This window comes from Tupaia chinensis, unplaced genomic scaffold, assembly GCF_000334495.1.
Source record: "Tupaia chinensis unplaced genomic scaffold, TupChi_1.0 Scaffold139833_1, whole genome shotgun sequence".
NCBI classification, from domain to species: domain Eukaryota; kingdom Metazoa; phylum Chordata; class Mammalia; order Scandentia; family Tupaiidae; genus Tupaia; species Tupaia belangeri.
Window position 1 is genome coordinate 3,141,458 of NW_006199712.1, and position 26,739 is coordinate 3,168,196.

The 26,739-nt window shown below is 43.2% G+C and overlaps 1 protein-coding gene across 1 annotated transcript in view; it reads left to right on the forward strand.

Moving 5' to 3' along the window:
* The window catches only part of PCOLCE2 (procollagen C-endopeptidase enhancer 2), a gene marked incomplete in the record, with an annotated part of 80,436 nt that overhangs the window by 52,167 nt on the left and 1,530 nt on the right, over positions 1 to 26,739 (forward strand). Inside the window, 6 exon segments of the mRNA XM_027765882.1 lie at positions 2,845 to 3,100; positions 6,095 to 6,219; positions 14,665 to 14,801; positions 15,966 to 16,120; positions 20,970 to 21,053; positions 24,810 to 24,977. Coding sequence (XP_027621683.1) covers positions 2,845 to 3,100; positions 6,095 to 6,219; positions 14,665 to 14,801; positions 15,966 to 16,120; positions 20,970 to 21,053; positions 24,810 to 24,977 — 925 coding nt within the window.

Here is a 26,739-nt window from a genome sequence, read left to right on the forward strand (position 1 = left end):
ACCCCCCAGGGGGGATGGCCACACCTCAATCCCTTCTCCTCTATTCTCCTCTCAGGATCTTGGGCACGCATGCACACGCGCCCGGCGTGAGTTTAAGCCACTGGGTCCGAGACTCGAACCGAGGTCAACTACGTGGGAGTCCAGCAACATAGCCATTACCCTAACTGCTGGTCCCATTGTGCTTATATTTTATTAAGAATCTGGTGTGCTAGAAAATTTTCTCTGGCTTAGTTCAGATTTGAGAGAGGAAAAATATTATCTTGGGCTAGAAGATGGTGTGGAGATTAGGGTGGCCAGATCCGTCAATGCTGACAACGCAATTCAAGTCCTGGACCTGGCAGCTTGGGAAGCACACCAGGCACATGTAAGTGCATGCCCAAAGTCCCAAGAGGAGAATGGAGGAGAAGGGATTATGGGGTGGCCATCCCACCTAGGAGTAATTTCTCATTTTCACTCTCTCTCTCTCCAGCAACTGCATGTGCGCTATAGCATAAATAAATAAATAAATAAACAAATAAATAAATAAAGCAAGCATCATCTTGAGTATTATACTTTTATCTGCTCACTTTAGTAAGTGGTTAGATATAGTAAGGCTTCAGACATTGTTTCCATGACAGATTCTCTTTTATTTTTTATTTTAAATCAGTTTATTTGCATTCATTCCCTGTACATCATTACAGTATACAAAATGAGATTTTCCATCCAGAATACACTATATATTGGCTCAATCAAGGATATTACCATACATGTTATCGTCAACAACTAATTTTTCATTTCTTGTTTCTTACATATTTTGCTTCCTCCCTCACCCTTGATTCCCTATTTCTCACCCTCTGCCATTTCCCATCCTCCTCCCACACTATCTGGTATCTATCGCTTTCCATGCCTTTCCCCCCGTTTTATTGACTCATTAAAGATCTTAATTAATCTAAAAACTTTCAATAGCAAGCACAGCTGATATATGCATATTTATGAACACAAGTCTGACTTTAGGCATAAACCTCAGTGAGTAGAATGAACATACTATAAAGTAGCACCTCACTGGGGCTATATAGCTTACTGCAGTCATTAAACAAGTATTTTTAATGCATTTTTAATTTCAAGAAAAAGAGTTTTAGTTTTAATAGATCAAAATAAAAAAATGTTAAGAAAAATTTACGTAAGACTTAAAGCCAGGAAAAAGGTTAGGAATCAATTCAAATAGTAGGTAGATGAACCTATCAACAGTTCAAGAGAAGACAAAAATCCTTAAATCTATAAAACAAAGCATAGAAGGAAATCAGTAATGTTTTCGTCAAAAATCATGAAGTCCTATTTCACCAGTTCAGTCTTGTGTAATCTCTCTCTATTCTATTGAATTTGCAGTGTTACTGTGGTCTGATCTTTCTGTTTAAATTCTGGGTTAACATTCAACTCCAGACTTGTTCTACCTTTAGACTGGCCATTTTCTTGGTTGGTTTTTGTACTCTTATTTCTGTGTGTCCGACTTTAGTTTTCCTGGTATAGCACTCCCTTCGGCACTTCTTGAAGAGCTGGTCTGGTGTTGGTAAATTCTTTCAAATTTTGTTTATCTGAGAATGTTTTTGTCCTTTTTTTCCCATATGAAGGATAAGCTTGCCGGGTATAGTATTCTTGGTTGAAATTGTTTTTCTCTTAACAATTTGAATATATTTTCCTATTCTTTCCTTGCTCACATTGTTTCCAATGAGAGGTCTGATGTTAGCCTGATGGGATATCCTTTGAAAGTAGCTTGACATTTCTCTCTTGCCAATTTTAGTATCTTGTCTTTGTCTGTAGTTTGGGTCAATCTGGCTATGATGTGCCTTGGAGAAGCTCTTCCTGGGTTGATTCTATGTGGGGTCCTTTGTATTTCTTGGGTCTAGATATTTGAATGCCACTCTAGGTTTGGAAAGTTTTCTTCCAGGATTTTACAGAATAGATTATCAATGCCCCTATTAGTTTCTTCACCTTCTGGGATACCAATTATCCAGATGTTTGGGCGTTTATAGTATCTAGTATTATCTGTATATTTTTCTCATTTTGGGGGGTTATTTTCTCAGTCTTTCTGGTGAATTTTTCTAGGTCAGAGGTTCTATCTTCTACATCTGAGATTTGCATGATCTAATCTGCTTTTAATACTTTTAAGAGAGGATTTGATTTCCTGTATTACAGCCTTCATCTCTAACAGTTCCATTAGATTCTTTTTTATGGTTTGTATTTCCTCTTTCCTTCTTTCAGTGTGAGAACTTCCTCACCTCCTGAACTCATCTCTTTTCTCCTGTGTTTTCCGAAGTTCGTTGCCTCTCTTCTCTTGCATCTCTGTTAGCTTTGACACTGTGAATATTTTAAATTCTTTATCTGACATGTCCACGAGTTCCCTTACATTGTCTGTGAAGGATGAGGAGTTATTCTTTTCTCTTAGGGGAGAGATATTTTCTTGGTTTCTCGTATTTCTTGTGTCTCTGCGGTGGCTTCTGGTCATGTGATGGATTATACTTGTTTTTTCCCCCTAGTTTTTGGAATTAAATCAGAACATTCAGCAGCAGCAGGAGGAGGTGACCTACTATTTCTAAGCAGTGCCATATTTCTCCTTTTGTGCAGCAGACTCTATGGAAATTGAGGATTACTCTGACCCTGGTTATACCTGGGAAGCAGGAGGGTGAAGTCTGGGCAGAAGATCTTTAGTTGTCCCAATCCCTGAAAAGGGCCACTCAGAGTTCACATATACATGACTGGTGACTGGCTTGTCCTGGCTAGATCTGGGGGACAGGAGGGTGAAGTCTGGGCAGATCTTCTGTTGTCCTAATCCATGACAGGTTTTCTAACTGGCCTTTTTCTTGGCAGGTTCCTGAGGGAAAAGTGGTTGTTCTTAATTTCCGGTTCATAGACCTGGAGAGTGACAACCTGTGCCGCTATGACTTTGTGGACGTGTATAACGGTCACCCCAACGGCCAGCGCATTGGGCGCTTCTGTGGCACTTTCCGGCCTGGAGCCCTTGTGTCCAGTGGCAACAAGATGATGGTGCAGATGATTTCTGATGCCAACACAGCTGGCAACGGCTTCATGGCCATGTTCTCTGCTGCCGAACCAAACCAAAGAGGTATTTTATATGTATTATTTCCACAATGATGGTGGCTCACAGTTACTGAGCGTCCTCTGTGTCAGGTATTGTTCTAGGCAATTTATATTCTTTGAGCCTCAAGCTTAAGAGCCGTCCTTCTCAAACAGAGAACTAATGAATGCCACCAAATCATCAAGAGACCATAAAACTATTTGTCTCTGGCCAGATCTATGGTTAAGGAGTCTCCCAAGTGGTGAAGGAAGCTGGATCCCATACGGCCCAATCATGACTGGATCCTGGACCCAGCAGCTTGAAAAACACACTGAACACATTAACATGCATGCCCCGAATCCCCATAGGATGGAGAAATGGAGACGGGATTGTGGCACAACCACACACCATTGGGGGTGCCTTTTCTCTCTCCCTGTCTGCCTGTCTCCAGCAAACAAGTACACACACTTTCTAGCAATTTTTCCTTTTTTTTTTTTTTTTTATAGGGCATGAACACTCACCAGAGAGAAACAGAGACAGTGAGAGGGAAAGTGAGAAATCACCCCCCAGGAGGAATGGCCATTCCACCCTCCCTTCTCCTCCATTCTTCTCCTGGAATTTTGGGCATGCGCACACATGCACCTGGTGTGACTTTTCAAGCCACTGTTTGGGGACTCAAACCACAATCGGCCATGTAGGAGTCCAGTACAGTAACTATTATGCCACCTGCTGGCTCCCTAGCATTTTAAAGTCCATGTATGTTCTTGTCACAATTCTAGTTTAGAAAACTTGGAGTAGTGTGGAGCTCGTGTACACACACACACACACAGAGCCATATAAACGCACCTTTATCCCATGTAGGCCCCTCTCTAGAAATAGCCACGGCCAGTGACTCTATACCTTTCTTTGTGTGCTTGCTTATGTCTAGGTGAGTTTACAATAGCTTTATCTTTTTTTTTTTGGGGGGGGGGGGGGGGGGATATTTTTACTATAGGGCACAGGCGTTCTCTGGAGAGACAGAAAGAAATACAAAGAAAGCGAGAAATCACTCCCCCCCCACCCCCCGAGGGATGGCCACGTAGCAATCCCTTCTCCTCCATTCTCCTCTTGGGATCTTGGGCACGCACACACACACGCCCGGCATGAGTTTGAAGCCGCTGGGCCCAGGACCCAAACCACAATCAGCCATGTGAGAGTCCAGCAATGTAACCATTACACCATCTGCTGGTCCCTCTACAATAGCTTTTTAAAAACATAAGTGACATCATAAAATTCATGTGATTTCACAACTGTTTCTTTTCACTTGCTGCCATGTCTCAGGAAATTTTCATTTCAATACGTGTGAGCTCCTAAAGTTAGAACCCTCTACTCTGACAGATAACTGCAGCAGGCAAGATTTAGGGTTTTTCTAGCCTTTTGCCTGAGGGCACTCCCTCATCTGCTCTAGACTTGGAATGTAATGCAGCATTCCTGCCTTGAGAAGTCAAAGGACAGGATCTGGGGCTGAGGGCAGCCAGAATGCTTGACAGGGAGCTACAGAAAAGCCGAGGCACAAAATATCCATATAAAATCTACCTTTGTCTGACAACTAAATTGTATATATATGGGGGAGAGCCCAGCTGGCCTGGCACAAAACCTCAGCCAAGAGATGAAAGAACTGAGTGAAATAACCTCCCTGGGGGTTATTTCTCGCTTTCTGTCTCTCTGTCTACCTGCAGTGATGGTCTACCCGAAGTGAGGGTCTACCTGCTGCCCACTGCCAGCCAGGTGTACTTGGAGTTTGAATCCAGCCAGCTCAACACCTGCTAGAACAAAAATCGCTTTTGATAAGAATACAACAATTTATAGAGTAATGGAACTTTACTACTGCACCTACACACTTGTACCTGTAGACACGAAGAAGTACAATACTCACTTTAAGTCGGTTGGGATGAACTAAAGATTCATATTATAATTCCTAGAGTACCCACTAAAAATCCAAGAGTTATAGCTAAAAGGCAAGATGAAATTAGAATACTGAAATTCTCCAACAAACCCAAAAAAGGCTGAGAGGAATAATGGATTAAAAAAAAAAGAAAAAGAGGAAGACAAATTTTTAAAAATAGCATATGGCACACTAAATCCAAGGATATTAATTATATGTTAAATGTAAAAGATTAAATACTCCCATTAGAAGACAGTTATTCTTTTTTTGGGGGGGTGGGGGAGAGGTATTTTGCTATAGGGCACATGTGAAAGCAAAACAGAAAGACAGAGACAGAGAAATCATCCCCCAGGGGGGATGACCACGCCATGATCCCTTCTCCTCCATTCTCCTCTCGGGATCTTGGGCATGCACGAACATGCGCCCGGCGTGAGATTAAGTCACTTGGTCAGGGACTTGAACTGCTTTCAATTACATGGGAGTCCAGCAACATAGCCATTATGCTCACCCCATGAAATCAATGCATAGTTTTTTTAGAATATACAAGTTTCCATGAACATTTTGAAGACCCCCCCGTATTATTCTACTTATCAATAAAAAGTAATAGAAATCTTTCCAACCTGAATTGCCTTTTAAAAGTGATTATTTTGTGTCAAATACTCCATTAAAGGTAAATATCCCATTAAAGTATATTAATTCCTTTAGTTTCAGTTCAGCTTTTATTTGTCAGCTAAATTCAAGTAACATTAAATTGCAAGCCTCACGTTAAGTAGGACTCTCTATGATCTGTTCAGCCTACGAGCTTTCTGAATGAGCACATAGCCAAATGTTTTGTCCTCACTTGTTCAAAAAAAATGAATAAAGAAGAAGCAACTATGGTCTGACTCTACCCTTTCCCTCGCTCGTGCTGGTATGTCATGTCAGGAGCCACAGAGATTGTGAGTGTGTGTGGGTGTAGCAGATTATGTATGTAATCATATTTTTCAGAGAAAGTTTAAGAGCTCTGCATGGCCTCTGTTTACTGTACCATCGCCTCAGTTCCACATCCTCAACCTCCACATGCTTGCAGTGCTGTAATCTGTAAAATCTGGGCTTTCTTCCATGTTTAATAACTTCAGGGGATCAGTACTGTGGAGGACGCCTCGAAAGACCTTCCGGCTCTTTTAAAACTCCCAATTGGCCAGACCGGGATTACCCTGCAGGAGTCACTTGCGTGTGGCACATTGTAGCCCCAAAGAATCAGGTGAGAGCCCCCGAAAGTGGGAAGAAACCGTGCGTGTTTGACTTGCGTAGTGTGAAGGGCCCAGCTTTGAAGAGCCTCCCATCCTGGGGCTTATCTGAAAGCTAAGGCTGGAGAAGGCCCAGGGATCTCTTCACATGAAGACCCAGATTCAAATCGCCCTTGGTGCTATTTGACTTGCAAACTCATGGTTTTAATTTCCTATTATATCATTGCAGCTTTCAAAACAGTTTTAAAAATACAAATAAGAAGCAAATTCCGTACCACGTTGTTTAACCCTGCAGATGTCATAAGCCTGGGATATGCAGCAGTGACTAACAATGGGAGGATAAGAACCTCCAAGTGCATTTCATGTCAGTGTACCATTTGCTCACTGTGTCCTCATGATCATCATCCTAGTCATCAAATCAAAAACAGTCTGTATGCTTCACCTCAGGAAAGCAAGCCACATCATCCCTGAAATACCAGTGTCTGGTGTGAAAGCTGTTCTGCTTTAGGGTTTTTTTGGTTGCTGTTTAAAATAAAATTTATGGGGAGCAGCAGATGGCATAATGGTTATGTTACTGGACTCGCACGTAGTTGACTGTGGTTCGAGTCCTCGATCCAGCAGCTTAAACCACACCGGGCACATGTGCACACATGACCAAAATCCCGCGAGGAGACTAGAGAAGGGATTGTGGTGTGACCATCCTCCCTGGGGGTTATTTCTCGCTTTCTGTCTCTATGTCTCTCTCTGTCTCTGTGGCGAGTACACACGCCCTATAGCAAAAACCTCTCTCTAATAAATAAATAAATAAAAATAAAATTTATATAGGGGCTTGCCAGTAGCATAGCACTTAAGCCCTGTGCATAAGGAGCTGGAGTCTACATGACTGACTGTGGTTCAAATAGTGGCTTGAAAAACACTCAGGTGCATATGCGTGCATGCCCCACATCCTAACAGAATGGAAAAATGGAGGAGAAAGGATTATGGCATGACCACACCCACTGGGGAGTGCTTTCTCTCTGATGAACACACATACCCTCTATCAATCAATCAATCAATGAGATAAAATCTATACGGGTTCCCCACAAAAAAACTTCGTTGTTTCATTGCTCTAAAATTATCACCAGAGGTCTAGCTTTCCCATATTATTAATAGTTTGAGGCTTTATGAATTTCTACCCTTTCTGGGAACCACTCTGATGTATTAATTGCAGGACAGAGCTTTCCACAGAAATACATGAAACCTACATTGTGGACTCTTTAAAATTACCTCATACAAATTAGTATTATTATAAACACCATAAACTTTAATCCAAACACAAGTTCAGCACAATAGAATTTTTAAAAATGTTTCTAATTTTTTTTATCACTTAGACAAATACTTTTGTCATATGTTGTTTGCATCTTTTCCTTTCTTCTGTTTTTTTTTTTTTTTTCAGTATTGTCAAAGGGCACATGCGAGAAAGTATCCTCTATGGGGCACAGTCATGCCACAATCCATTCTGCATTTCTCCATCCTTTCGGGATATTGGGCACATGCACCCGTACCAAGCACGTTTTTTCAAATGGATTTCTTTTTTAATGATAAATTATTTAGGTAAATATATCATGCAAGCTTGTGATTTGAACACACATATACACACACAGATCACAATCCCAAAGCTCAGCTTTAAAGTTAAAAAAAATATATGTGATAATAAAATATTAAAAATAGGTCTATAAATCTCTTAAATATTTTGTACTTTAAAATAAGATTTAAAAATTACTTTTCCCAAACGTAATAAAAACCCATTTTGTCATTCTCGAAATTACATTGATCATTTTTCTCATTGGCATTTGTAAATTTATTAGGCCAAATCATTTCAACTCAATTATACTTGCAGATTATAGTTCAACATTTTTTTTTCTCATTGTTCTTCCTTTGGGTTATTTAAATTTAAGTTTGAGTTTTGTTTTCTTTTATTTATTTTTTTCTTATTTGCCAGAAGGCACGTGCACTCATGAGTTAGAGACAAAGAGAGAGGGAGGGAAAGCAACCCCCAGTGGGCGTGGTCACGCTGCAATCCCTGGTCTGTTTCTCCATCCTGGTGTGATCTGAGGCACACACACATACACCTGGCATCTTTTCCAACCCTCTGGTGCTGTTGGCCATGTGGGATCCAGCTCACTTACCTACTAGACCATGGGAATGGCCTGAATTTTTAATCATTGTTGTAGTGTTTGAAATCATGGGAAGTTCTATCCAAAGAACATTAAGTCCTAAATAACATATGCAATCTATGAGAATTTTCTATTAGTTACCTCTACTTTCAAATCACAGCTTTCTACTTTATCCTCCTGATTATTTTCTTATTTTTATATTTTATTCCAAAATTTTTATGTGACTAATTTTTAAGTACAGAAAGCTCTGTTTTTAAAAAAAAAAATAACCTGGAAAGCATTTATTAGAAACTGGTGCTAAGTCGGTGTACCTAAAGAGGAAATTTTTTTTTTCTTTTTTTTTTTTGGAGAGGGTTTTGCTATAGGGCACATGCGCTCGCCAGAAAGACAGAGAGAGAGAGAGACAGAAAGCGAGAAATCGCCCCCCAGGGGGGATGGCCACACTGCAATCTCTTCTCCTCCATTCTCTTCTCAGGATCTTGGGCATGCATGCACACGTGCCTGGTGTGAGTTTAAGCCACCGGGGCCAAGACGTGAACCATAGTTGACCACATGGGAATCCAGTGACATAGCCATTACGCTAACTGCTGGTCCCCTAAAGAGGAAATATTTTGATGCTACTTAAAACAGCATTAAGGGGACCAGCAGTTGGCGTAATGGCTATGTCACTGGATTCCCATGTGGTCAACTATGGTTCACGTCTTGGACCCGGTGGCTTAAACTCACACCAGGCACGTGTGCATGCATGCCCAAGATCCTGAGAAGAGAATGGAGGAGAAGGGATTACAACATGGCCATCCCCCGTCATGGGCTCTGACTTTATTAAAGGTATTAATATGTGGATGTGTGGCAATCAGGGTGGATACCACAGTTTACCCAATGTCCCTCATGTCACTCTGCAATGTTGCTGTTATCACCCTCACCAGACAGCTGTGTGAGTTCTCTCTGGCTGATAATTCTGCCTGTCCTACCAGGAATGAGCACTGACCATCTTCCCTGAAGTGGCAGGGAGGCTGCCTAGCCATCTGCTGCTCAGCAAGAGTGGTACCAGCTGTCAGGTGCCATGGATTTTATTTTTTTCTTTAAGAGAGATTTTTGCCATAGGGCACATTCACTCATCAGAGAGACAGAAAGCGAGAAATCGCCCCCCAGGGGGGATGGCCAGGCCACAATCCCTTCTCCTCCATTCTCCTCTTAGGATCTTGGGCATGCATGCACACGCACCTAGCATGTGTTAAGCCTCCGGGTCTGGGACTCGCACCATGGTCGACTGTGGGAGTCCAGTGACATAGCCATTACACCATCTGCTGGTCCCACAGGTGCCATAGATATTAATGAACCCTGTGCAGTTTCCTTTAATTCACATATTGGAGATGTTCTTTAAAAAATCTGTGTAGAAGGAGAATGAATGATTAATTTCCTATTAAATAAAAATTTCCTATTTAATTAAATAAGTCAGGACACTATTATTGGTACTAGTACAAAACATTTTTTAAATACTTAAGATTCTAACACTGGCTTTGTGTATCAATGTGTCTAAGCATCCTCTTAAAAAAATCAACCCCATTCCTATGCTCAGTATGTACACATTTCTTTTTTTTTTTCTTTTTCTTTTTCTTTTTTTTTGAAAGTTTTATTTATTTATTTATTTATTTATTTATTTTGCTGTAGGGCACGTGCGCTCGCCAGAAAGACAGAGACAGAGAAATAGAAAGCAAGAAATCACCCCTCAAGGGAGATGGCCACGTCGCAATCCCTTGTCCTTCATCCTCCTCTTGAGATCTTGGGCACGCATGCACACGCACCCAGCATGAGTTTAAGCCGCTGGGTCTGGGACTCGAACTGTGGTTGACTACATGGGAGTCCAGCGACATAGCCATTACACTAACTGCTGGTCCCAGTATGTCCATATTTCAAACATACGTCAAGAATACATTACATGAATACATGAATATATTATATGACATTAAAATAAAATTCATGGGAACCAGCAGATGACATAATGGTTACATTGCTGGACTCCCATGTAGCCGACTGCAGTTCAAGTCCTGGAACCAGTGGTTTAAACCTCACACCGGGCACGTGTGCATGTGTGACCAAAATTCTGAGAGAAGACTGGAGGAGATCCCACTTCCCTGAATCCCTGGTCTTAAAAATTGACCTCCTTTACATATAATTGGCATGTTAGTTTCCTTCTCTCAAAATAGTAACAACTCTGTGCACTCGTCTTACCCACATCCACACACATGCACGTCCACACACGTGCACAGTATCCGCCTTGACATACACTATTCCAGGGGGCATCAGAGAACGCCTTTTAGTTTCCTTCTAGAGAAGAAAGAAGTTGGCATAATCCCCTCTTTCCCACTCTAACACATACCTAATTATCCAATTACATTTTTTCTCTTTTTAATTTTGTTTTTGAGAGATTTTTGTTACGTAACCATTATGCCACCTGTTGGTCCCTCTTTCTTATTATTTTTTTAATTGCCAGAGGTTTTGCGCACTCACCAGAAAGAAAGGAGAGAAAGAGAGGACCCCGCCCCCACAACGGGGTAGGATGTTCTGCAAGCCTTTTTCTTCTATTCCTCCATCCCATCAGGGTTGTAGGTACGCATGTACACGCACTCGCCCTGGTGTGATTTTCAAGCCACCGGGGCTGGGATTTGGACCATGGTTGGACCATGGTTGGCCATGTGGGATCCGGCTCCTGCTGCACAGTGCTTAATCACCACAGGCCAGCCCTCCTTTCTCTTCCTTTTACTCTCTTTTCTCTCTCCCCAAGCTTTATTGGAGTATATTGATAAGTAAAAAATTATTTATATATATGTATATATATACACATATATAGATATAGATACAGATTTCCAAAAGTTTATGGGAAAATGGAATTAAAATACAGATTTAGGGGTCATCAGGGGGCATAATGGTTAAGGTGCTAGACTCGCACATGACTGACTGTGATTTGAGTCCCAGATCCAGCAGCTGGAAACTCATACCGGGCATGTGTTCATGCGTACCCAAAATCCCGAGAAGAGAATGGAAGAGATGGAGCTGTGGCATGGCCTTTCCTCTCCTGGCAGGGGAGGGTAGTTTCTCACCTTCTCTCTCTGTCTCTCTCTCCAGGAAGGCACATCCTATATCAAAAAATTTCCAAAAATAAAATTAAATAAATAGCTTTATCTATTTATTTTGGTGCAAAAAATTATTGCAAACCATGCAGGTTTTTTTTTTAATAATTTGCATTTTCCAAGAACTTTTTGAAGACTCATGTTTACAGTGTACAAAGTGATTTTTTTTTGTAGTTCTTTTTTTTTTTTTTTGCTATAGGGCACATGCACTTACCAGAAAGAAACAGAGAGAGACAGAGAGACAGAAAGTGAGAAATCACCCCTCAGGGGGGATGGCCACGCCACAATCCCTTCTCCATTCTCCTCTTGGGATCTTGGGCACACACGCACACGCACCCGGTGTGAGTTTAAGCCACCAGGTCCAGGACTTGAACTGCAGTGGACTACATGAGAGTCCAGCAATATAGCCATTACGTCAACTGCTGGTCCCTACAACATGGTTTTTGATGTACATATACATTGTGAAAAGATGACTGCAGTCAAGCTAATTAACATATCCATCACCTCACATCATGAACCTTTTGTGTGTGTACGTGATGAGAACACTTACAATCTACTCTCAGCAGTTTTCAAGTATACCATACTCTGTTTTCAACTGTGGTTATCATGCTGTACAATAGATCTCCGGAACCAAATACAGTCGCAATGTAGCTTCGCTAGAGGTATGTGATGTTACCATACTGGGCCGGACCCATGGCACAGTGGTTAAGCACTGGGCATTGGGAACTGGATTCCACACGGCAACCATGGTTGGAATCCCAGCCCTGGCAGCTCAAGAAACATGCTGGGCATATGTACATGAGTGCCTAAAATCCTGGCAAGATGGAGAAATGGAGGAGGAAAAAGGATTATAGCACGACGACATTCCACTGGGAGGTGCTTTCTCTTTCTCTCTCTCTGTCTCAGTCTCTCTCTCTTTTAATACATGCATCCTCTGACCATTAAAAACTACGTACCCTTCTCGGGACCAGCAGTTCGTGTAATGGCTATGTCGCTGGACTCCCACGTAGTCGACCGCGGTTTGAGTCCCGGACCCGGTGGCTTAAACTCACGCCGGGCGCGTGTGTGCCCAAGATCCCGAGAGGAGAATGGAGGAGAGGGGATTGCGGCGTGACCATTCCCCCTGGAGGGTGATTCCTCACTTTCTGTCTCTCTGTCTGTCTCTGTCTGTTTGGTGAGTGCACGCGCCCTATAGCAAAAACCTCTCCAAAAAAAAAAAAACTACGTACCCTTCTCTTCCCAGCTGTAGATGAACACGGTCAATCTAAGTTTGAGATGACCTCTTGGAATGACTGAAAACAAAAGCAAGGCCCGGCCGTGGTGGTCACAGTGAGTGTCACCACTTGGGAGGTTGGAAGCGACATGGCTTAAGTCCAGTTCCTAGGACAGTCTGAACCTGCTGGGTGCGCTAGCACTTGCCTGTAATCCCAGTTACTTGGGAGGCTGGGGCAGAAGGTCACAACTCGGGAGACTCTGCAAAGTACCTGTCTCTATCCTTCTCTTTCTCCATTCTCCTCTTGGGATCTTGGGCACACACGCACACGCACCCGGTGTGAGTTTAAGCCACCAGGTCCAGGACTTGAACTGCAGTGGACTACATGAGAGTCCAGCAATATAGCCATTACGTCAACTGCTGGTCCCTACAACATGGTTTTTGATGTACATATACATTGTGAAAAGATGACTGCAGTCAAGCTAATTAACATATCCATCACCTCACATCATGAACCTTTTGTGTGTGTACGTGATGAGAACACTTACAATCTACTCTCAGCAGTTTTCAAGTATACCATACTCTGTTTTCAACTGTGGTTATCATGCTGTACAATAGATCTCCGGAACCAAATACAGTCGCAATGTAGCTTCGCTAGAGGTATGTGATGTTACCATACTGGGCCGGACCCATGGCACAGTGGTTAAGCACTGGGCATTGGGAACTGGATTCCACACGGCAACCATGGTTGGAATCCCAGCCCTGGCAGCTCAAGAAACATGCTGGGCATATGTACATGAGTGCCTAAAATCCTGGCAAGATGGAGAAATGGAGGAGGAAAAAGGATTATAGCACGACGACATTCCACTGGGAGGTGCTTTCTCTTTCTCTCTCTCTGTCTCAGTCTCTCTCTCTTTTAATACATGCATCCTCTGACCATTAAAAACTACGTACCCTTCTCGGGACCAGCAGTTCGTGTAATGGCTATGTCGCTGGACTCCCACGTAGTCGACCGCGGTTTGAGTCCCGGACCCGGTGGCTTAAACTCACGCCGGGCGCGTGTGTGCCCAAGATCCCGAGAGGAGAATGGAGGAGAGGGGATTGCGGCGTGACCATTCCCCCTGGAGGGTGATTCCTCACTTTCTGTCTCTCTGTCTGTCTCTGTCTGTTTGGTGAGTGCACGCGCCCTATAGCAAAAACCTCTCCAAAAAAAAAAAAACTACGTACCCTTCTCTTCCCAGCTGTAGATGAACACGGTCAATCTAAGTTTGAGATGACCTCTTGGAATGACTGAAAACAAAAGCAAGGCCCGGCCGTGGTGGTCACAGTGAGTGTCACCACTTGGGAGGTTGGAAGCGACATGGCTTAAGTCCAGTTCCTAGGACAGTCTGAACCTGCTGGGTGCGCTAGCACTTGCCTGTAATCCCAGTTACTTGGGAGGCTGGGGCAGAAGGTCACAACTCGGGAGACTCTGCAAAGTACCTGTCTGCATCCTTCTCTTTCCCCCCCCCCCCCACATTTCTCTCAGAAAGGAAAAAAATAAAGCCACGGAATACCACAGTTTTGACAACTAAATACGTATGCAAGTAACCACCCCATAAGGTGGTGGCTAAGCACTGCAGCGAGGAAGCGGGATCCCACGCGGTCAACCAGGTTTCCAGTTCTGGCTCCAGCCCAGTGGCCTAAACAGCACGCTGGGTGTACACACGTGTGTCCAAGACCTGAGGAGATGGAGACTTCGAGGAAAAAGGATTGCGGCTTGACCAGGCTTCATGGGGGCCGGGGGTCGTTCTCTCTCCCTCTCTCTGAGAGAGAACAAGAAAAAAATCCTTTTAAACAGAATGTGTACATTTTTTACAAAAGAAAATCACATATCCCACGAATCCGGGGAGAAGAATTCCATGTCAGGTTTTTCAACAATGCCACTTTGACACTGCTAATGCTGCACTCTCTCTGCAGCTTATAGAACTGCAGTTTGAGAAGTTCGATGTCGAGCGAGATAACTATTGCCGGTACGATTACGTGGCCGTCTTTAACGGCGGCGAAGTCAACGATGCTAACAGAGTCGGAAAGTATTGCGGTGATAGTCCCCCTGCGTAAGTAGGACCCGTTTATATTAATAGCTTAATGCTTCCGAACTGTTTCTTACTAAATTTTCAAATTACGGGCCAGCAGGTGGCTTGGTGGTTAAGGTACCGACTCCCACATGGGCCGACTGCAGTTCAAGTCCCGCATGTGCGTGCGTGTGTGCTCAAAACCCAGAGAGGAAAGTGGAGGAGAAGGGATTGTGGTGTGACCATCTCTCCTGGGGGAGCAAATTCTCACTTCGCCTCTCTGGGTGTCTCCAGCAAGTACATGTACCCTATGGCAAAAAGGAAAATTCCTGATTACATTTATTTCTTGGATGACTTATATTGTTGTGGTTTTATACTAATTGAGTTCTATTATAATTGAGTCCCATACTGTATCACTCATAAAGAATAGCCAACTTAGAAACTGAGGCAACATTCACAAGATTTGGGGGTCTAAACCTAGGATTGGGTCCCTGAGAGAGATTGATTCGCTGAACTCAGATAACTTGTTTAACTTTTTTCTTTTTCTTTTTTTGAGAGGATTCTTGCTCTCACTAGAGAGAGATGGGGCTGGTCATGAGGAGAGTGAGAAAGCATCCCCGTGGGGAATGGTCATGCAGCTCTCCTTTCTCCGTCTCTCCTTCCCTTTGGAGTTCTGGGCACGCACACGCCGCCCATGACGACAGACTGGGACAGCTCACATGAAGCCCAGTGCCTCGCTGAGAAGCCCTCAGTGCCCATTCGCTACTGGCCGTCGTATTTAGCAGATTACAACTTTCAGCTTTTTAATGTTTTCACCTCTCAGTTTAATCAAATGCTAACCTGTTATTAGAGATTAATGGAAAGCTAGAAATCGTTGACATATTCCGAGAGGTAACACTTAAACTTTTAAAAGATCCATATATATTTGGGCCAGGTGGTGGCACAGTGGAAACACAGCTGGCCCGGCATGAGAAAGGTGCTGGGTTCAGGTCCCAGGACCGCCCGAGCACACTGCGAAGCGCAGCAGACATGAACGAGCCTGTCTGTGGGCTGGCGAGACGGGGTGGGTCGCTGTGTGAAGGCTCTGCTGAGGCTGCCTCACTGTCTCTCGTGGAAGGAGTACAGAAACAATTCACACACACGCACGCACATGTTTGTATGTATGCGTATAGGCATGTATGTTTAAAAACATATTTTTCATTTTAGGCCAATTGTATCTGCAAAAAATGAGCTTCTTATTCAGTTTTTATCAGACTTAAGTTTAACCGCGGATGGATTTATTGGTCACTACAAATTCAGGCCAAAAAAACTGCCTACGACTACAGCGTTACCTGTTACCACCACGTTCCCTGTAACTACAGGTAAGTTTTTCTGTTTAAAAGTTTGTGCAGAAACTTTAGGAGTATTAGAAGAACTCCTTCTGTGGAACCAGCAGATGGCATAATAGTTATGTTGCCAGACTTCCACATGGCCAACTCCGGTTCAAGTCCCAGACCTGGCAGCTTGAAACTCACACCAGGCACATGGGTGTGCATGTCCAAAATTCCAAGAGGAGGATGAGGTGCCCAAGATCCTGAGAAGAGAATGGAGGAGAAGAGACTGCGGTGTGGCCATCCCCCTGGGGGAGGGTTTCTCACTTCCTGTCTATTTCTGTCTCTCCAGTGAGTGCACACACCCTATAGCAAAAATCTCCCTTAAAATAAAAAATAAAAAAAGGAAGACAAGTCCTTCTGAAATAGGAAAAAACTAAATAAGAGGAGGATAATTCAAACTAAAATAAATTAAATAGAATGAAAACTTATGTAAGAAATGGCCTGACTCCATTAGCGAAAGGTATAGGGTATAAGAATGCTTAGAAGCTAATAGTCTGTCACAAAGAAAATTACGACCTGTTAAAAATTACTGGGAAGCCTGTTATAAGCACGGATCAGTGTAAGCCCCAGCTTCCTTTGCTGACACTAACAAACTGTGGTTTTGTTTTTATTACACAGAATTGTGGTATTTTTAGGTTAAAGTTCTGGAACCAATTTTCACACCTGCCAGTACTAGAGGGATTTTTTTCTTCTTCTTCTCAGCAAAATATCACATAAAGTATGAATATTTTTTCGAACTGGAGTAAATCAAAACATTCTACATATTACAGAAGTTGGTTGGGGACCTCCAGCCTGGGGCATGGTCAAGGCCATAGAGGATAGGGGTCGGGTTCTGTATCTCTATCTCCTACCAGAGCTAGTCACTGGGATTTCAGGCCTCAGATCCGGATATCCAAATCCAGGGAGGAGGAAAAGAAGTGGGCAGGAAAGATCAGCATGAAGACATGAAATGGGCTGAGATAAACCCAGCTTTCTTCCTTTCCATTTCAGCCAAGACAGGGCTGTTCTGAAACCGGGCGGGCTCGCCTAGCTGATTTTCTTGAGCGTGCCACAAGAGGGCCACCTTGTGGCCGGGACGCGTACTGCCTAGTGCTGGTGCGGTGTTTTCTCCAGCTGGTCTGCGGGCCCTGGTGTTCTTACTCTTACAGTGAATCGTCTGGTCACACCCATGGCGCTAGAAGCTCTGCAGATGTCATCTTCATCCTGAACTTTCTCTGACATCGCAAACATGAATTTGTGATGCTCTCCTACACGTTTTGCTACTGCTAGACCTTTAAATGAAACCCTCTCAAGCCCAACTTGTTTTCCTCATGCTTGGTTCTGCCTCAAAGCTGCTTCTCCACCTGCTGTCCCAGGCATGTCCACAGCATCAGTAACCACACTTGGGGGGTCATCTTTGACCTCCTCTATCACACATCCCCACGACATGCCCCCTACCACCACACAGAGCAGACTGTGTCATTCTCTGGTGAACTTCATTATTGAATAGCGAACAGCTGTGCTAGCTCATGTGGCGCTAAGACCGAGCCCTTGAAACGTGGCTCTGCGTGCCGAGCCACACAGAAGGCTGCAGGTTCATGTCCTAAAGTACGCCAGGCACACGCCAGCCAAGAAATAAGTGAATAAAATTAAAAAAAAAAATAGGAGCTAGCTGGTGGTATGATGGTGAAGGTGGCTGGACCCCACATGGCCAACTGTGTGGTTCAAGTCCTGAACCTGGTAGCTTGAGAAACACAGAGGGCATATATGCTTGCATGCCCAACAATTCTGAAAGAAGATGAAGGCGATGAGATTGTGGCATGACTACGGGGGCGCTTTCTCACTTCCCTTCTCTATGTCTCTCTCACACATGCACCCTCTAGCAAATTTTAAAAAGAGAGAGAGAGAAAGTGCCCAGAGAGAGATGTGGGCAAAAGAAAAAGAGGGTCTGGTATTAAATCTTTAGAAACCCCCAACTTCTCATTTGCTTTTTCTTAAAAAAAAAAAAAAAAAAAAAGCCAAAAAAACCTCTTTACAGAGAGACAGAGGTGGAGAGGGAGAAAGCACCACAATCCCTTGGTCACAAGGGTTTGATCACCCCATAGTCCCTTCTCCATTTCTTCATCCTGTCAGGATTTGGGGCACCTGGCGTGTTTTCCAAACCACCAGTTCTGAGACTTGAACGGCACAGTTGACCACATGGCCTCTAGTCTCCTGTAAGCACCAAGTCACAGGCCAGCCCTAGAAATACCATTTTTTTTAAAGAGGAGGTTATGCTGGCGAGGGAGACTCAAAAGGAATGACCAGGAAAGAGAGGAAAGCCAGGAGCTATGTGCCATGGGAGCCATGGAAAAGAAGGGAGTGGTCAGTGAGTCAAGTGGTGGTGAGACTACAGTAAGAGAGGCCTGAAATGTTTCCATGTGATTTTTGTGGCATGAAGGCTACTGGAAACCTGAGCAAGAGTTACAGACTGGTCAGGCAGAAGCCAGACAGAGTCGCCTGAAGGATGGGGAATAAGGTGAAGGAAGTGAGATAATTCCAGCAACTTAGTCCATGGTTTGGCCCCAAAGAAGGGAGAGGGGGACAGGCCCCATAACCTAATGGTTAAAAGAACCAAATATCACATGGCTAACCAAGGCTCTAACTCCAGTCCTGTCATGTTGAAAAACACACATATCATGTACGTCCAGAATTCCAACAAGATGGAGAAATGAAGAAGGGATTGTGGCATGAGCGTGCCCTACTGGGGGTATTCTCTCTCTCTCTCTCTCTCTCTCTGTTTCTCTCTCTGGTGAGTACATGCATCCATTAGGAATTTAAAAAAGAAGAAGAGAGAAAGAAAGGAGAGGCCTTGAGAATTCTTGCTTCATCAGACAGGGAAAACCACTGACGCTACTACTTTGGACTCAATTAATTAGTTGGATTTAGTGCCAAGGCGCGCTCTCAGCTCCTAAAACAATGATATAACTCCCTCTAAATGTTTTTCTGAGTTCTTGTTCTTTTTAAACAAAAATATCATTTAAGTTATTATGTGTATTTTAACATACTAAATTGTATATGTTCTAATATTATAATTCGCCTGAGATCCTTATCAGAGTTAAGTAGAGGTACAAGTGAAATTAAGGAAATGAATAATAAATTCTCAGAGGAGTTGGCAGGCCATATTAGAAGATATGAATGATATTACAGATATTTATTTACACAAGTACAATTCTGTTGTTTCATTTAGCTCTTCCAAACATATTGCCACACATAAGGGAATGATCGGTGAATATTTTCAGAACATTTTTAAGAAAAGAAGGATTATTTTCATTTTGTTAACCCAAGGTTTCTCCGCTTGGCACTGTTTACATTTTGGGCCAGATAATTCTCTGTTGTGGGGGATGGCCTGTTCACTAAATGCCAGGAGCGCCCCCTAGTTGACACAACCAAAAATGTTTCCAGATATTGCCATAATGTTCATGTTTCGGGCAGAACTCCCCCAAGTTGGGGGCCACTGCATCTATTTAGTTTTACTTGCTTTTTTTAAAAAGACTTTTAAATTTTATTTAATTCCATTTGTTATTTTTTAATTTGACTAGAGAGAGAGAAAGGAAAGAGAGAAAGCAACCTGCCTGCCAGGTCTGGGACTCGGACCATGGTCAGCCATGTAGGAATCCACCACTTTTAACTACCATGCCACCCGCTGGCCCCCGTTTTACTTTTATTTATTTATTTACTTTTTATTATTTATTTTTTGTTTTTTGTTTGTTTTTGGAGAGATTTTCGCTATAGGGCGCGTGCGCTCGCCAGACAGACAGAGAGAGACAGAGAGACAGAAAGCGAGAAATCACCCCCCAGGGGGGATGGTCACGCCGCAATCCCTTCTCCTCCATTCTCCTCTCGGGATCTTGGGCACGCACGCACACGCGCCCGGCGTGAGTTTTAAGCCACCAGGTCCGGGACGTGAACCGCGGTCGACTACGTGGGAGTCCAGCGACATAGCCATTACGCTAACTGCTGGTTCCCTATTTATCTATTTTTTGGAGAGGTTTTTGCTATAGGGTGTGTGCGGTTGCCAGAAACACATAGACAGAGAGAAAGAAAGCAAGAAATCACTCCCCCCCCACCCCCGGAGGGATAGCCATGCTGCAATCCCTTCTCCATTCTCCTCTCAGAATCCTGGGTATACACGCACACATGCCCAGTGTGAATTTAAGCCGGGTCCGGGACTCGAACAGCTGGGAGTCCAGTGACATAGCCATTACACCAACTGCTGGTTCCTACGTTTAAATTTGTGTACTACTTAGTTCTTAAGGTCCTTATAGACAATGCCGGGTTCAAAATAAAGACTCAGTGATGGGCTGCATGTACTCACAGATGTAACACTTTACACCTGAGCCGCATTTCTAAGATCCGTGCTCGTTGCATTTGGGCAACCGCGTATTGTTCAATGTACCAAGACAGCTTTTTCTTTCCTCAGGGGAACACCATGGGATCCCTTTTCCAAAATGAAGAATTAGCCCATATATTATGAGCTTAGATTTGTCACACTGGCTTTTTCTAAGCAGGGCACACAGAGTCTATTTTTAGTTCTCATGTTAGTTTTCTATAAAGAAAGGAGAGAACAGGGCTAAATTTGGATTATCTTTGATCTCAGGTTTCAAATTCAGTAGAGGATATTGAGTTGCCCTGAGGAAACTAGAGCAGTAGTTGGTAGCATGAAGAATTTCTCTTTCATGGTTTTTAATTTTTCCGTTGCAGTGATAGATCGGTGACTCAGGGGACTACATGGAAATTTTCAGTAGCTTCAGATCTAAACATCAATTAGACTTGAATTCATTTTCCTGCAGCTTATGTCTTTCTTCTTTGCATTAAGGTATAAAACCCACCGTGGCCCTGTGTCAGCAAAAGTGTAGACGGACGGGGACTCTGGAGAGCAATTACTGTTCGAGTAACTTTGGTAAGGAAAAAAAAACACCAGTCCTTTCTGTTTAATCAGAAACTTGAGACTGCATGCTTAATCTCAAAGGAATTCCTGTGAATTTCATGGTGAAGGGCTAGTAACACTGCTCATTTACCCAAAATAACATTCCCCTCTGCGTCAGGGTATGCTGACTTGTACTATCTGAATTATTCCATTTCGTCAGTGAGAAAACCTGTCTTCAGAAAATGTGCTTTTTGTCCACACATAGAAATCATTTCATTCTTGGCACACAAGACGGCTACTCTTATGTATTCTAGTTCTGACCAAATCTGCATACTTTTTCCTCAGATATGTTTTCACGTATATTTTCACATATCCGTAAGTCAACTTAAGCAAATTAGAAACATGCCATTCAGAAGCTGGCCTTTCTCAAAAGAAATACAGGTATTTCCTCTGTAGTGTCCTTTAAAAGTACTAGATCAAAACTTGGAAATCTGAAGTGTATTTGGAAACTCTTACAAATTGAAACCTGATGAGGTATTAAGGACTCAGACTTCCTAAAAGCACTTTCCAATGAAAAAAATTGCACTATTGTGAAAACTACTTAAGAATGCTACTATATTCATTATGTTTTGTTTTTGTTTTTGTTTTTTTTGAGAGCGATTTTTGCTATAGGGCACATGCACATGCTGGAGAGAAAGAGAAACAGAAAGCGAGAAATCCCGGGGCCGGGAGGTGGCCATGCCGCAATCATTTCTCCTCCATTCTCTCCTCAGGATTTTGGGCACGCATGTACATGCGCATGAGTTTTAAGCCATCAGGTGTGGGACTTGAACCACTGTCAGCTACGTGAAAGTCCAGTGACATAACCATTACACCATCTGCTGGTCCCGATGTTTTATTTATTTATTTTTTGAGAGTTTGCTATAGGGCGCATGCGCTCTCCAGAAAGACAGAGAGAGACGAAGAGATAGAAAGCAAGAAATCACCCTCCAGGGGGGATGGCCATGCCACAATCCCTTCTCCTCCGTTCACCTCTTGGGATCTTGCGCATACACGCACATGCGCCTGGCGTGAGTTTAAGCCACCGGTCCGGGACTTGAACCACGGTCGGCTACATGGGAGTCCAGCGACATAGCCATTATGCCAACTGCTGGTCCCGATGTTGGTTATTTTCAAAAGCAGCTTACAAGAAATAATAGGTGACCTAAAACAGAGCCTCTCCAGAGGGGCTTTCCTTCCTTTCCTGGCCATGCAGTGACAAGCGACATGAGCTGCATGAACTTTGGTGAAGGTGAGAAGACACTGGAGAGTCTGGGCCCAAAATCCTACCAGAGTTTGGAAGCTGAAATTCTAATAACAGGCTTAAAAATGAAAACAAATGACACCGGGGCTGCTCTATCCAGTTCGGTCCTCTGCAGAATGTACTTCAGGAAATCTACCTCCCTCTTTGGGATCCCCGACCCCACTTGGCTACAGACTGCCATTATGCAGGGAACACACATCACCAGGAATCAAAAGAGGGCCTGATAAGAATTCTGCTTTCTCGGACTAGCAGGTGGCATGGTGGTTAAAGTACCAGACTCCAACATGGCCTACCACGGTTTGAGTCCCAGACCTGGTGATTTGCTTTTTCATTTTCCTCTCTCTTTCTGTCTCTCTCCAGTGAGTGCAAATTCCCTGTAGCAAATTGAAAAAAATAAATAAAATTAAGTATATAATTCTCTTTTTTTAAGAATTATTTAATTTTATTTATTCATTCAATCATTTTCATTTGACCAGAGAAAGATAGACACACAGAGAGAAGGAAAGTGAGAAAGCAAGCCACCAGGTCTAGGATTTGAATCGTGTTCGGCCACGTGGGAGTGTCCAGTGCCTTAACCACCATATCATCTACTGACCCATAAATAATTCTTTTTTTTAATAATTATTTAATTTCATTTGTTATTATTAATTTTTAATTTGACCAGACAGAGACAAAGAGAGAAAGAGAGAGAAAGGGAAAGCAGGAAACCAAGCTGCCAGGACTCAAATTGCGGTCATTCATATGGGAATCCAGTGCCTTTAACCACCTTGCCACCTGCTGGCCCCCATCTCATAAATAATTCTTTAAAAAAAAAAAAAAATTCTGCTTTCCTGTGCTCACTTCATCCTGAAGGGTTCATACATATTAGCCACATCCAAAACTTGATTTTTTCCTTTGATCATGACTCACATGGAAAATGACCACATACTACCACCAGTGGCCCCTTGGTTAGCAGAGTTGGTAACGTGGCCCTGGGGACAGTTTTTGGTTGTCACAATAACTGGGGAGTGCTACTGGTTTTTCTGGGCAGACACAAAACTTCTGAAACAAGTCTTTTTTTTTTTTTTTTAAAGACAGAGACAGAGAGACAGGAAGCGAGAAATCACTCCCCAGTGGGGATGGCCATGCCGCAATCCCCCCTCCTCTATTCTCCCTGGGATCCCAGGCACACATGCACACGCTCCCGGTGTGAGTTTAAGCCACCAGGTCCAGGACTTGGACTAGGTCGACTACATGGGAGTCCAACAACATAGCCATTATGCCAACTGTTGGTCCCATTAAAAAAAGTCATTTAATGCAAGCCCTACACCACAAGAAAATTGTACCCCCCCAGCACCCCAAAATGCAAAGGCATCCCTTTGTGGACAGTAGCATCTCTATCCTATGGTTCAGAAGACTATTTTCTGAGTGTTACAAGAGAGGGGGAAAAAAAGAGTTACATAATAAAAATTAACTAAATTTTGCTGGATTTTTTTTTTAAGCAAGAAAATATTTTGGGGTCATTAGGTGGCATAGTGATTAAGGCACTGGACTCCCACATGGTCGGCCACAGTTGGAGTCCCAGACCTGGCAACTTGCTTTCTCACTCTTCGCTTCTCTGCATGTGCCCTGTGGCAAATTTTAAAATAATAATGGTAAATAAAATAAAATAAATAATTTCTTAAAAAAATAAAATGTTTTAAAGTCTACCTCAGTTCTGTATTTGACTTGTTACATCAGATAAACAGGGTGGATAATAGAATGTGAAAGACCCAGAAAAAGACAGATTTCCTGGTAATAAGAGATGGGGCCCATGGGATGAACAAAGTTGGAGGAGAGAGGAAGGCTCAACAGAGGCAGAAGGAAGGGGACACAGAAAAGTAGACACTCGCAAAGACAGACTCTGATCCTAGTGGCTCACCCCCACGCAGCCTGTTAGTACAGTATCACCTCTAAAATTCAAGGTCTTCTTGAGTATTCACAGGCTCATAAGTCTCTCCCTCGTTTGGCAATTCACACACATGCTGGATAAAACATCTTTTTAATTTTCAGATAAAACATTTTAAAGAGTCCTCATCCCACCAATAGACAGCAAAGAGGCAAATGTTTAGATTTCTCTCCTACTTACCAATACCCGACAACCAGGATAACATTACAGCCCAGAGGTCCCTGTCTCCGACCTGAATTTTGCTGGCTAATAAAATTTGAGAGCTCTTGTAAGGCCTTTCCTTTAACGTTAAATGCCTGCATTGGAACCAGCAGGTGGCGTGGTGGGTAAGGCACTGGACTCTCACATGGCTGTCTGCTGTTTGAGTTGGGAACCTGGCGGCTTGCTTTCTCATTTTCTGTCTCTTTCTCTCTTTCTCGTGCATGCACATGCATGTGCCCCTCTAGAAAATTTTAAACATAATGATAATAAAAATAAAAGAATTAAATAATTATTTTTTTAAAAAATGCCTACATTTGCCTTCACTGTCACATGGTCTCAAAAATGTTTTCTTCTGCAGTGTTAGCCGGCACTGTTATAACCACCACTGTGCGAGGTGGGAGTTTGCATGCCACGGTCTCAGTCATCAACATCTATAAAGAGGGAAATCTGGCCATCCAGCAGGCCGGCAAGAACATGAGTGCCAAGATCATCGTGGTCTGCAAGCAGTGCCCTCTCCTCCGAAGAGGTAAGGAAGGGGGGAATGTAACCTGTCTTCTAGGTGAGCTCAGAGACAGACAAGGGAATGCCAGTCTCTGAGCACGTCAGGGATCGGTCCATGCCATGGCAGATCTGGAGAAGTCAAACCAGGACTAAGATATTCCCTACTTCTGGTAGAGCAGGAAGTCCTTTGGAATCAGGGAGAATCGGGCTGTCATCCCAGCTCTCGTAATTTGCTGAAGAAGGAGTGGAAATGATGAATGAGTCCAAGAAGCATTTGAAATGTAATCAACAGGGAATAGAAATAGAGTGATCAGTTGAAGGGAGAGCTCATTGGGGCTGTTGCACTTAAGATGCCAACACTGTGTTTAGAAGAAAACGTCTAGCGAACAACACGAAATGCAGAGCCGAAGTTCAGGTGAGAGAAGTATATCTGGGCCAGAATGAAAGATTTGGGAATCATTTGCAGAAATAGGATCATTCAGTCTACAGATGGGAATGAGTTTATTGAGAGAAATTATGGAAGAAGGAAAATTATCTCAGAGATCGAGGCACATGACTTAAAAAATATTCAGATGTGGCAAGTTTTTTAACTTAGAAAAGGAATATATATCTTGTAATACATATCTTTCTTCCAGAACGTCTCTAGCCATGTAAAGCATAGGCGTACACATTTAGATAAATGGGGTGCTGTTTTATATGTCCTGCCACAGTTTTTCCTCTATCTAAGGTATATGTAGACGTTTTTCTAGAGCTGCACAATAGAATCCTCTCTCTCTCTCTGGAATGATAATGATGCCCCATGTTCCACTCTGTGATATTTGATGATTTCTTGGTCCAACCTCAGCTCCTTCCTTTCCTTAGTCTAATCACAACTAAACCAAACCGAGCCACACACACAGAGAAACGAAGACTATCCACTGTAAGAACGCGTTCCTGGGGCCGCCCTGTCGTGCAGTGGTTAGGCCCCGTATACAGGAGCCAGATCTCACTTGGCTGACTGCAGTTTGAATCTGGCCCTGACAGCCTAAAAAACACACTGGGCACGTGTGTGTGGATGCCCAAACCCTAATGGGTTGGCGAAATCAAGGAGAACACATTGCAGAGAGTATAACCACACGTCATTGGGAACTGTTTTCTCTCTTTCTCTCACACACACATGCCCTCTGGCAATAAAAATGTTTTAAAAATATACAGGAAGATTAGAAAGAAAAAGGAAGAACCAGCGTTCTAAAAGTTAATTTATTTTAAAAAAGGAAAAGGAAAGAAAGCTTTACTGTGAATTCAGATTGCTCGGCGGCCTCACACACTGACACTCCGGATGGAATGGCAAAAGCTCTATAAACGATAAACATTTCTTCCCAGAATGACAGGAACAGAAGATACTGGATGTGGAGATTCTGTGAGTTCTCCTAGTAACCTTAGCAGTCGAGCCTGAGGATGGCACTCACACGCCCAGCCTACTAAGCTTTCACGAGCTCAGGATCACTATGATGACAATGCTGGTCTACAGAGGAAGGGGTACACAAGGAAGCACACTTATTTTGTGATACACAGGGGAAAGGGGATAGAAGAGGGTGCAGTGCACACCTCCTTTATGACATTTTCTAAGACAAAATAAATTTGCAGGGCTGGACCCAATAAACTCAGTGCAGGCCCCAGCCCGGGCCTAACAGCCAGATGCCCTAATGTCTAGAAAATAGAATAACAAATATAAGTACTTTTTATACTTTTTTTTTTGGCAAGGGACTCAATGAATGTAGTAAGTCTGTGATCCGTTCATTTCCTCA